The 12,783-nt window shown below is 48.5% G+C and overlaps 1 protein-coding gene across 2 annotated transcripts in view; it reads right to left on the reverse strand.

The window, feature by feature from the left end:
- The window catches only part of RPS6KA6 (ribosomal protein S6 kinase A6), a 40,508-nt gene extending 38,147 nt beyond the window's left edge, over positions 1–2,361 (reverse strand). For both annotated transcript variants that reach the window (XM_064712698.1, XM_064712697.1), the window contains exon 1: positions 2,195–2,361. In XM_064712698.1, coding sequence (XP_064568768.1) covers positions 2,195–2,269 — 75 coding nt within the window. In that variant the 5' untranslated portion in view covers positions 2,270–2,361. The remainder of the gene's footprint in view (positions 1–2,194) is intronic.
- Positions 2,362–12,783: the final 10,422 nt, after the last annotated feature.

The raw sequence follows: 12,783 nt of genomic DNA on the forward strand, positions 1-12,783 counted from the left end.
TAATAATACTACAAGCTACACTTAATTCTGTAAAATTTAAGAGAAAGGCCACACCAGAATTCATTTTGACATAAAATTCACCTTTGTTGAATCCCCAAGGCACATGGATGTAGAAACCCATCAAGTGAGAAGTGCAGCACACCCCTGAGATCACTTATGGAAAGGGTTATGACAACACAAGTGTTTGTTCCTGTCACTTGGGAACTTCACACTCAACTTGAAGAAACGGGTTTGGCACAAACGGGCTCTAAGTGCTGCTGGCCAACCCCAACAGGGACACAACAAACACCTTTTTATCTCCTTTTAATCAGAGCACAACTGGAGGAGCTTTCCACAGACCTTGGGAAATACAATTTAAAGAGTGACTGCTGCAAACAGTTGCCCTCAGATGTCACACACACAGAGCCCTTTCTGCTGGACACCCCTGCCCGGAGCTCATCCAGCCACAAAACAGCCAGGGATGCACAGCCCACTCCAGCTGCAACACTCCACTCCTGATTGTTCTACCACTGATACACCATAATCTCCTAATATTTCCTCAAGAACTGATCCACAGGACCAAGAAAGTTCTCAGGCCTTCGCTAAGTTTCAGACCTCAATTACAACAAACTGCTTTTAAAACAATATGAACAAATAAACCTTAATACTTCAGCTGACTTTCTGATATCTGATGCATATCCAGTAATTATAGTACTTGGCAATGGTACCAAAAATCCCCAAAATATTAAAAGCACAAAGAAATTTGGGGTTTGTTTTTCCCCTTTGAATTTTTATCAGGGAAAATAAATTTCACAACACCCTTTAAGGGAACATCCTTTCACTCTTGCACATTTTGTACTTTGAGATGGTTTTGCTACAGACCCTTTTCACTTGCAATAAGAAGAGTCTGGTGCACAGAAAGCAAGTCTGACCAGTTTTAAGCAACTTTGTTTAGATAACATCTTTTGTGTGTCTAACAGACCTAGGTGTAATCTTTTATTTGTCATAGCTGACGATACCTGATACACAACCCTTCACTGCTGATTTCAAAGTGCCAGAGTTTTAATACTCGAGCACCACGTTCTGCTGAGGCACAGGAATCATTGCAACAGAACCAGTTTTACCTTTTATTTTCTTTTAAATTGCATTTGCTCCTTGCTGATGAAGCACCTCGAGCACTAAGCAATACCTCGAAGTCGTTCCTCGTTCTTTAACGCGTTTAAGCACCCAAACCTCAGCCGGGCACTCCTGGTTCTCTCTCTGCTCGTTGTGTTTATGATAACCAACACAGAGTTAGTTATTCAACGTTTAAGCACCCAAACCTCAGCCGGGCACTCCTGGTTCTCTCTCTGCTCGTTGTATTTATGATAACCAACACAGAGTTAGTTATTCAACGTTTAAGCACCCAAACCTCAGCCGGGCACTCCTGGTTCTCTCTCTGCTCGTTGTGTTTATGATAACCAACACAGAGTTATTCAACGTTTAAGCACCCAAACCTCAGCCGGGCACTCCTGGTTCTCTCTCTGCTCGTTGTATTTATGATAACCAACACAGAGTTAGTTATTCAACGTTTAAGCACCCAAACCTCAGCCAGGCACTCCTGGTTCTCTCTGCTCGTTGCGTTTATAGTAATTAATGTATAGTTATTCCAGGAGAAGGCAAAGGCACCTCCGTAGTGACAACCTACCTGGATGCGCAGCCACATTAGCGCGAGCAAATTTCCCGCAGAACTTAAAGTAACTTTTCGCAGCAGCTACGGCCATAAAAGTGAGTTCCCAACCCCTCGGATGCTGCGTGGGGAGGGACACCTGTGACACGAAGCGGCCGGGAGGCGACACAAAGCCCCGGCCTCCCCGGTGCCGCTACCTCCACACGTGTCACGGCCCGCGCCCGGGGGGCACGGCCGGGCCCGGGGCGCCCGCGGGGCTGCGCGGCGGTGGCGGCGGCGGGGCCCGCGGGACGGCGGGGGCGGGCGGGGGCCGCGGGCCGGGACCGAGGCCGGGCCGGGTAGGGCCGGGCAGGGCGGGCGCGGGTCGCGGCCGTGCGCAGGCCGGGGGGCCGGGGAGGCGGGGGCGCGGCGGGCGGGCTGAGGGGGCAGCGGGGCGAGGCCGGCGCAGCCCCGCGCGGAGGGGCCGCGGGAGGCCGGACCGGGCGCAGGTGCCGGCGGGGCGCGGAGCCGGCCCGGCCCGTTCCCCCCCTTCCGCCCCGCACTGACCTCGGCGCCGCTCACGTACAGCTCCATTTTGTGGCAGGGCTGCGGCTCGTCGTCCAGCGGCGCGCACGGCACCATGTCCCGGCTGTGGGGCCGCGGCGGCTCGGCCGCTGCCGGGGGCCGTGCGGGGCTGCGCGGGGCCGGGCGCGGGGCGCGGAGCGGAGCGCGGGGTGCGGGCGCTGCCGGCCGGCGGGGGCGGCGCCGCGCTGCGCTGCCCCGCGCACGCCCCCAACATGGCGGCCCGCGGGGGCGGGGCCTGCGCCGCACCGCGGTGACGTCAGGGCGGGACGGAGAATCCCCTGCATGGGGAGGGGGGGAATGACGCGTGGTGACGTCACCGGGGCTGCGGGCAGGCGGCGGCGCCGCCGCGTTGAGGGGGATTGGGAATGGAGGGGTTGGGGATGGAGGGGTTGGGGATGAGGGGATTAGGAATGGAAGGGTTGGAGATGAGGGGATTGGGAATGGAGGGGTTGGGGATGAGGGGATTGGGAATTGAGGCGTTGGGGGTGAAGGACAGGTCTGAGGGGGAGTGGGGCGGATGGATTGAGGGTGAGGGACGCAGGATGAGGGGGATTGGGGATGAGAGACGGGAGTGAGGGGATTGGAGTTGAGACGAAACTGCGGGCACAGTCTGAGGGGGATCACGGCTGAGGGGACGGGGGTCAAGGGATTGGTGATAAAAGGGTTGGGATGAGGGGACTGTCAAGGATCGGCGCTGAGGGGCACCGGCTGCGCGCCCCGCACAGCGAGGCTGTTCCTCCCACGGAGCTGACAAAGAAGAGGAAAAAAAAAAAAACCCAAAAGTTTCGTTCGGTTTTGTTTTTTTCCAATGTGCGAGGCGTGGGGACAGGAAGCGCGGGCGGCGGGGAGGCACAGCCCGCTCCCCGCGGGGCCGTGGGCAGCGGGAAGCGGCTGGGGCGGCTGCGGAGCCGCCTCACCGGGCTCAGAGCAAACCGGCCGCGGAGCCGTGCTCACAACACACCGGCCCCGAGCCGCCTCACCGGGTTCGGAGTAAACCGACCCCCGAGCCGCTTCACTGGGCTCACAACAAACCGGCCCCGGAGCCGCCTCGCCGGGCTCAGAGCAAACCGGCCCCGCCGCCTTTGTTTGCCGGCGTGTGTTCGGAGAGAAACACGGCAGCGCTGCCCGACAGGGGCAGGAGAAGGAGCGTGCGTGAAAAAATAATATTCCCACTTCACCCTTCGATTTTAGGAGCTGCAAAACACTAGATGATGCTGTCAAAAGTGTGTTTTTAAAGGCTAGAAAGCTGCCTAAATGACAGTTTGTATTTGAACATGCTGCATGACTTATCAATAAGCCCTGCCCTCTAGATAAAGCAAAGGAAGACTCAAACCGTTCTTAATTGCCAAATAATTTCTATGAAATGAGCACAAACAAGGGAACGAGCTGGTGCACCCCACAGCTCAAACACTTTCCATGCTGATTTTTTTGGCTCAGAAGTCAAGCAGTGCACAGACAAGTACAGGATGCCGTGCTGCTCCAGTCCTTGATTAGATGCCATTCCCAGTCCCCCAAAGGTGCCCATTCCCAAAGGTGAATGAAGAGTGAGTATGGTATTGTGAATGTGCCACTGCAGCCAGCTGGCACCTCAGCACTTCCATTGCAAGTCTGTTTTTAAGGGTCTGGAACTCAACCATGAAAGACAAATGTTTTGGGGTGTGTACCAGGAATGCTTGTCCTTCAGAAAATAAAAATCACGTGAGAAAATGGAGGAGCAAAGTCACAGGAGTTGATGTCGACAGAGAATTTATGCTTTAAATATAGAATTGTTCAGGCTGAGTCACTTTATTTTTGTTGTGGTAGGAACAATTTGCAGGCTGTACTGGTGACACTGGTGTGACCAAATCTTCTGTGAGGTTAGATCTGTACATACTTCATCAGTGCCATCATTTTATTTAAATACAAAGGAAATCAAGTGAGAAGTGAGTTTTGAAAGTTCTTGGAGTGCTCAACAAGAACTTGTGTCTGAAACTCCTGTGGCAGATGCTGTTTTCCTGCATCTGACTTCTCCCATTGCTCCAAATAATAACAGGCTGCAAACAAGTGTTCTGCATCCCCAGGGATTTGAGAAGTTCAGAGGAAAGCAATAATTAAAGGAGTTAGGATTGTTATTTGTGTCAAAGGCTGGAAAAGGGAAATTATTATGTATGTAGATATCAGAGAAAGGAAATTCAGAATTTCTGTTACTCTAGGTCTCACAACCAAACAAGCAACAGGCATTCAATAAAAAAGGCAACAGTACGTCACTGAAATGTAAAAATCAGCAAGATCCCCCTCAAATGGTCTTTTGTAGAGAAATAAACCGTCAAAAATACATTAGCAAATCACTGTTTTAGGAGGAGCAGGGCCCCATGTCTTGGGTTTCAAATTAATATTTCAATATTATATACCTGGATATTATATGCTCCTATTTCTAGAGCATCTAATCTGCCTGTAGGGATATCAGATCTCATTTGGTGCCCAGGTTTCAGCTGGGGGTATCACATCCCTGCTGAGCAATTTGCAGCTGAATATTTCTGACACTTCAGCACCTTCATCTGTTCAGCAGGTTCTGCCCATTCCACCCCTCAGCAGGTCCTTGCAGGAGCAGCATGAGAACCTCTGAGGGACTTTGATTAGATGAAGGGTTCAAAATAATTAGTTTCTTAATATAGATTCGCTTCAAAAATCTTTCTACAGCATGGTAAAGTTGCTGAGAGTAGTGTTTTACTGAGCCTAATAGGAAAGGAATAAAAATAAAAATAAAAGTAACAATAGTATAGTAATAAATGGGATCTGCAGCCAAAATTCAGCTTGTTCAGTATCAGTAACATGAAATCCAAGCACTCAGATGTCCCTTTTGTGCACCTGCAGCCACCTGACAGCATCCATACTTACTTTATTTATTCAATTTCCCTGAAAATCATCAATCACACACTTGAACATATGAACAACAGCTTATTTATGAATTTTAAAAAATCCCTGCACATTTCCTGCATGTCCTTCCCAGCAGGACATTCCTAAGAAAGGCCAATTACAGACTGATGTTCCCTGTCCAGTTTTCTGGTCATCTGTAGCTACCCTAAACAAGATTATTCCAGAAGAATCCTGTAAATTTTGTGTTCATTGACCCAGCAACTTTTCCAGGAAAAGAAAAATAAAAATATTATCATCAGGCCAGTGTCTTTTGTTCCCCTCCTTCCCCAGCTTAGTGACCCTGAGCCCAAACCACAGCAAGGACAGCAGAGCTTTCCCCTGGAAGAGCTCAGGAAGGAAACTGCAAAAAGCAAAGTTTGAGGATGCTGCCCTTGCTTGTTCCATTCTGCTTTTCCAGCTCTGGTAACACCCGTGGAAGGGAACAGGTACAAATCTGGCTTTGGGGATTCAAGGCAAGCTGAGCTCTAGGATTGATTGTGGAGCTGGTTCCTCAGGATGAGTTTATTCTAGTTTATCATCATTTCACCTTTGATCTGTTGTGCAATAGAGTTCAGCACGTTTTCAGAGCCAGAGCAGCACAGCTCTTCCCTGTGTGGGGATGAATGCTCGTGGGTACAAAGCACGTCCTGTTTGTGCCTCTCACTCTCTCAGGAGGAAAAACAACTGTCCTGATGCAATAAAAATGTGTCCTTGTATCCCTGGGTCCCTGCCAGCGCTGCTCCAGAGGAGGGGCTGCTCCACACAGAGCCTGGGGAGATCTCATGTGGGCTCTAAAATGTGGAAATCCTCTCCAGTCAGGTCCTAAGGAGCAATTTCCAAAAACAGAGCAACATTTTCACCATTTTAGACACTGATATCCCAATACCAAACATCTGTATACAGATTCAGTCATGGAACAGCATCATGACAAAATCTTCAGCCAGTGCTATGTTAGTGTGAATATGAGACAGAAATGTGCGAGTCCCTATCCCACCCTGCATATTCTGATATTTAAAATATGCACCTCAGCCAAGCTCAGGGATGTGCATGCACAGGGATGTGGTGTCAAACACAAAGAGTGTGAACCTGTTAAACAGTTTATTGTGTGCTTTGCCCCAGTGTGAAGGCAAGAGGAGCAGCCAGAACCTCTCTGTTGTGGTTATGTCGGAGTACAAAGTGTGAGGGAAGAGGCCCTTGGTGAGTCCCTGCCTCAGCTTCATTGCATCTGCCCATCTCGTCTTTGTGCTGCTGTAGCAAGGCTTTAAAAGCTCACTTAGGGATAAAAAAAGGAAACCAGTTTGGAGATGATGCTCCCAGATCAACACCTTAAGAAAGATCTACTATTCCATTCTCACCGTCAAAACAAACATATTTGGGGGGATATTTTGGAACCACAGGACAGACTTAGCAGCAAATTTTGCCACATTTGTCCAAAATGAGCTCAAGAAATATCTCAGCCATATGGAAAATACAATGAATTTATCTCTGCTGATCACAGTGCTTTGACAGTAGGAGATGGAAACTGCACATAGGCACAGTGAATGACGATTTTACTAGACATTATTTATGCTTGTATATACTTGTTTTCACTTAAAACCTTTTAGCTTTCCTTAATTTTGAAATACATTTTGAAATAAAATGTCCTACAGTTTATATTTTCCCCCCAAAACTGAGTTAATGCTACAAATCAGCCAACTGACACATCTCAGTTCTTCTCTATTCCTCAAAGAAAAATATAAATTAAAGATGCAGTATCCTGTCTCCACACTGGCTGGTTTTTCACCCATGAGGGGGCTGGTTTTATACCCATTATGGGGCTGGTTTTACACCCATGAGGGGGCTGGTTTTATACCCATGAGGGGGCAGGTTTTACGCCCATGAGGGGGCTGGTTTTACCCCATTATAGGGCTGGTTTTACGCCCATGAGGGGGCTGGTTTTTACCCCATTATAGGGCTGGTTTTACGCCCATGAGGGGGCTGGTTTTACACTCATTATAGGGCTGGTTTTACACCCATGAGGGGGCTGGTTTTAAACCAATTATGGGGCTGGTTTTACCCCATGAGGGGGCTGGTTTTACCCCCATTATAGGGATGGTTTTACACCCATTATGGGGCTGGTTTTACACCCATTATAGGACTGGTTTTACCCCATGATGGGGCTTGTTTTACACCCATTATAGGCCTGGTTTTACACCCATGAGGGGGCTGGTTTTACACCCATTATAGGGCTGGTATACACCCATGAGGTGGCTGGTTTTACCCCATTATGGGGCTGGTTTTACACCCATTATAGGCCTGGTTTCACACCCATGAGGGGGCTGATTTTACCCCATTATGGGCCTGGTTTTACACCCATGACTCACACTGCAGGGATGGACACTCAGCTTTGTGGGCACTTCTGGAGTCTGAGCTGAGGAAAGCCCAGCAGACACCACAGGAATCCTGCAGCCTCCACTATGACTCAGTGAAACCCCAAGGCCCAGCTTTGTCCAAGCTCCTCCTAAGGACTCATCAACAGGAATTTCTTTGGTAATTCATCTCTTCCCAAAAGCCACTGACGAAAACATGACCAAGTGTATTTCTGACAGAAACTCCCAAGGTTAGCTGAGCCAAGTGCAGTCAGAAAACGTCATTAAATACTGAAATAAGTCACTGCAGCAGTGTGCACACACCAACAGATGGCAAATCTACCACAAGCAATTGATCCATTTTTTAAAAAAACTGAATCTCACATACTTTTGTCTTTTTCTAGAACTTGCTTCGTTATGGTTCTTCAAACCTGATTTATTCTTTTAGCTGAAACCAAGCCTGAAAAATCCAGCTGGAATTCAGAGCGAATTTCGCCTCGGAGCGCAGAATAAACCACCATGGTGTTCCAATATGCAAATGTATCAACAATGATGAATACTTAAGGGATTGATTGCATCCAAAATCATCGTGATCTCCATCTTCAGGGTAGTTCTTGTGACAGCAGAAGGTGTTACTTCTGCAGTGAGAGAGAGCCAAAGATGTTGCCAGTGCCTAACTTTAGCTAGGAGCCCACATACCATGCCTCAAACCAGTATCCTAATCATCCCAGGTGAAAATTCTTCCCGTTTTGGAAGATTATAATTAACTTCCTACTGAGCCATGCTTAGAAAAATGCCTCAACCTGAAAGATTAAATAGGAACTTAGTATCTGTCAGAAATAATTCAGCACTAGCTGTTTGTGTCTTGCAGTATAAAGATACCAATTTAAAATTATATATTTAGAAGTTGTTTTCTCCTTATTGTGTAACAAAAGGACTTGACTGGATGAGTAATAGCTGCACTGCTGGAGCAGGGAGGAGGCCCTGAATGCCACTTGAGGGATATCAGTTTGGCTCTTCAGGTCATTGCTGCAGCAGCAGGGAGTGCTGAGAGGGTCCCATGCTGGAGGGGCAGAGATCCACAGTGACACCAAATGCAAGCTCTCAGTTGCCAGCCCTGCTGCTCTGGGGCTCCTGGGGGTCACCACAGCTCCTCTGCTCTCTCTTCTCCACCACAATCAAGGTTATTTTCCAGCCGCCTTGACTTTGCTCCTGCTCCAGTTGGGGCACAACTTGACTCATCAGTTCTTTATTTGGAACACACATCACATTTCTGCACTTCATCAGTTCTGCTCCCTGTGAGGTCACTCGTTTGTGGCCATTCAATACTTCCAGCTCTCAGTTTCACCCTTTCCCACTGCCCTGGGGCTGGAGCCACTCTTCAGCCAGGGATGCTCTTTGTGGCCCTGTGACTTTGGGCTCAGCAGGACACAAGCTGAGCACATTCTGGAATGTTTCAGAATCAGTCTCTTAAGCCCAACTTCTTTTCCCATTAACTCTGGTGACAATATTCATAATAACTTCAATGGGAGCATGATAATTCTGTAAGTAATTGCTATCAGGAATTTAATTTAAACCTCATTTGACTGACATTTCTTGTTTGCAAGATATCTATTTTAGGAACAATGTCTTGCTAGTATATCTCTCTTCATCTTAGTCATGACTGATAACAGAATAATCATCTCAACCACTTTTCTTTTCCTGCATAATGGCTTTGCTGCATTTTTACATAGCAAACACACAAGAATAGAAACAATTAGACAAATAACAGTATTATATGCAGATGAGCAGGTAAGTGACTAGAACTAACTTGAAACTCTTTACTAGGCTGAGAAGCCTCTCGAGCCACAATGGGGCTGTTGAAAAGACTAAGGAAGGATGCAAGTTGTGTTTCTCTCAGCTGGGCTTGCCAGGTGTATTAAATACAGAAAATGTCAATGTGCCAGAACCCCAGCCTGCTCGTGATTTCACTGCCAGAAAGACACTGAGGGGCTGGAGCATGTCCAGGGAAGGGAATGGAGCTCTGGAGCACCAGGAGGGGCTGAGGGAGCTGGGAAGGGAATGAAGCACCAGGAGGGGCTGAGGGAGCTGGGAAGGGAATGGAGCCCCAGGAGGGGCTGAGGGGGCTGGGAAGGGGCTCAGCCTGGAGAAAAGGAGGCTCAGGGGGCCCTTGTGGCTCTGCACAGCTCCTGACAGGAGGGGACAGCCAGGGGAGGCTCTGCTCAGGGAACAGGGACAGGAGAGGGAACGGCCTCAGGCTGGGCCAGGGTGGGCTCAGGCTGGAGATCAGCAGGAATTTCCCCATGGAAAGGGAGCTCAGGCCTTGCCAGGGGCTGCCCAGGGAGGTTTGCAGTGCCCATCCCTGGAGGTGTCCCAGGAATGCCTGGATGTGGCACTCAGTGCCCTGGATCGGTCCCAGGCTGGATTCCATGATCCCAGAGGTCCTTCCCAGCCCCAGGGATTTTGGGATCCTGTGCTGCCCTGCAGGAGCTCACTGCCCATCCTCCAACACCATCCAACAGCACAGCAAAGTCAACGCTGTCCCAGTCATGTCCAGGACAAATCTGAGGCAGCAATTTCCAGGCAATGGATCTTTGATCGGTGTCTTTGCTACAGGGAAATGCCACAAAACACTTTGCAGGTCATTGCTTGTTCTCCATAACCAACAGCAGCCACGGGGGAATGCTGAGCAAGGAGGGACAGGGCTCTCCACCACTGCCACTTCTTTCTCATATTTCTTCCTTTGCTGGAAGCCTACAGGGATGAGCAATTATTAAGAGTCTTCTACAGGTTGACTTTGACCCTGGAAGAGTTGCTTCTCCTGTCACTGAGGAGCTGTGCCAGGCATAGGTGGAGCTGTGGCAGAACAGCTGAAAGGGGTAAAAAATTGGGAGACAAGCAGACTTTCAGTGATCAGGAAAAAATCCAGTCCATGCCTTGTGAGAGGCAGATCTCACTGCCCTTAATGGAAGGGTTTTTAGTAGATGCTGTGAGTTGGCTTCAGTGAGAAGCAGAGCACTCAGTGCAGGAAACATCTCACAGGATGAGGTCAGACTTGTAAAGAATGGCTCAGCCACAGCCCAGCCCAGCAGCATGAGCAGAAATCACCTGTAAGCAGCAAGGATAATTCCAGTGGGGCATCTCAACCTCCCTAACAAAGCAACAAAACCCCAGCTCCAGCCTAATTGCATTTCACCAGTTTCGGGTGTTTTGAAGCAAGTTCAAATAATTTAATTCTGAGCATCAATATTTACCTTGTAAAAGGAGGAGGAACAATCTTTGATTTTTCTTCCTGCAGCAAACACAGTGTGGTACCTCCCCTGGCAGGCCAGCAAAAAGCACCAGGACAGGACTCTTCCAAAGAGGAGGATCTGCTTTTTTAACACAAAAAAATAATAAACCTCACTTTTAAAATCTGCTAACAGTAATCTCGAGGAAAAAAGAAATAATGTTGGGTTTGTGTGGGAAGGAAGCAGATTTAAATCTCAAATGAATGACGTGCCTTGTAATTACAGGAGCCATTGAAAGAGATAGTCAGAATTAAAATACTTCCAATATTCACAGCGAAATATTACTTAGAAAATTTTCAAGGATGGATAACTGCACATAAACAGAGGCAGATGATCAAGGGCTGAAGATCAAATTAACTCAGAGAAAGAAGTCAGCCTTGTTAAATAATGATATCTAAAATTGTCCCTGAGCTCAGCAGCCAGGGCTGGGGGAGCAGCAACTTGGATTTACTGTGAGACTGAGCCTTTGTGAGTGCCACAACTGCCTTCCAACAATGCCTTTCAGCGGCACATGAACTCTGAGAATGCCTCAAAACTTCAATTAAAACACCTTTCCAGATTTTCAATCACCAAACAATGGGTGATTAAGCACAATCATTCAGCTGGCAGCAACAGAAGTAATGTATTTCTTCCGTTATGACAAAGTCCTCATTGCTTAATGCATTTTAATAAGACAATTATAAAGTGTTTTATGTTGCACCTAGCTATTAATATTGGTTCTTTAGCACTCTGGGTGGAAGGTGTTTTCACTCAGAGATGATTCCATCTGTATTAATGCTACAAATAAAACTATGAACCCATTTTATATAAATTAATGGCAGTTTTTTGGACTCAGTTGACCCAATGGACTCAATTAATGGTACTTTTTGCACCCAGTGGATTCAATTAATGGCATTTTTTGAGTGAGGGAGATGATTACCTGAACACAGAACCAGCAGGAGACCCCCACACCCCATAGATAAGATTTTAATGGGATAAACACATGGTATCAAGTTTCTGTACAGAACATTTTGCCATAAATATTTTCTCCACAAAGGATTTTTCCTCCATGAAATGCCACACTGATTGCCCAGCATTTCCCTGTGACTCCCCTCGTGTCACTCTGATGGATCTGCTGAGAGCTGTGCAAAGCTCAGGGGAGCCCAAAATTGTCACTCCCTGTTTGTCTGCCTGAGTTCCACTCCAACCCCGCCGTTCTGGCTTCCTCCAAATTCGCTTGGAGACTCTGGGGGAGCTTTCTCAGAGCTGCTGGCTCCTCTCAGTGACACCTCTGCTCCATTCTGCTCCTCACAGCTGGAAAACAGGGAGAGCTCCATGCACACACCTTGGCTGCTGCTCCCGTTCCTGGTGAGGAATCCACCCAGGCTGGGAAAAGCTCTTTGGGAAAAGCTCCTGCCAGAACAACTGCAGCTCAACAGCCCTGGAATACCCCAGCGTGGTCAGAGGGATGGAGCAGCTCTGCTGAAGGGAAGGCTGGGGGTGTTCAGGCTGGAGGAGAAATCTCATGGTGGCCTTCCAGAGCCCCCAGGGAGGATGGAGAGGGACTGGATGGGCCTGGAGTGCCAGGACAGGGGGAATGAATGGAATGAAAGGCTTCAGACTGCCAGAGGGCAGGGCCAGCTGGGATATTTGTAAAAGCTGGGATATTAGCCAAAAATTCTTCCCTCTGATGGGGGTGATGCCCTGGCACAGGTGCCCAGAGCAGCTGTGGCTGCTCCATCCCTGGCAGTGCCCAAGGCCAGGCTGGAGAGGGCTTGGAGCACCCTGGGACAGTAAAAGTTTTCCCTGCCCATGGCACTGAATGGGCTTTAAGGTCCCTCCACTCCAACCTATTCCTATAGACCCCAACCTGTCCTACAGACACCTCCCAAGGACCCGATTCCCTCCTCCCTCGAGATGTTTTTGAGCTGGAAATCATGGTCTGAACTTTTACATTGTCCTTAACCCCTCACTGCCCAGCAGGCTGATCAGCCCTGACCACATTTATAATCTTCATTGGTTATATTGTAAATGACAACAAACCTTGAAGCAGTTCAAG

Source organism: Zonotrichia leucophrys, chromosome 4A (assembly GCF_028769735.1).
Source record: "Zonotrichia leucophrys gambelii isolate GWCS_2022_RI chromosome 4A, RI_Zleu_2.0, whole genome shotgun sequence".
Taxonomy (NCBI): Eukaryota; Metazoa; Chordata; class Aves; order Passeriformes; family Passerellidae; genus Zonotrichia; species Zonotrichia leucophrys.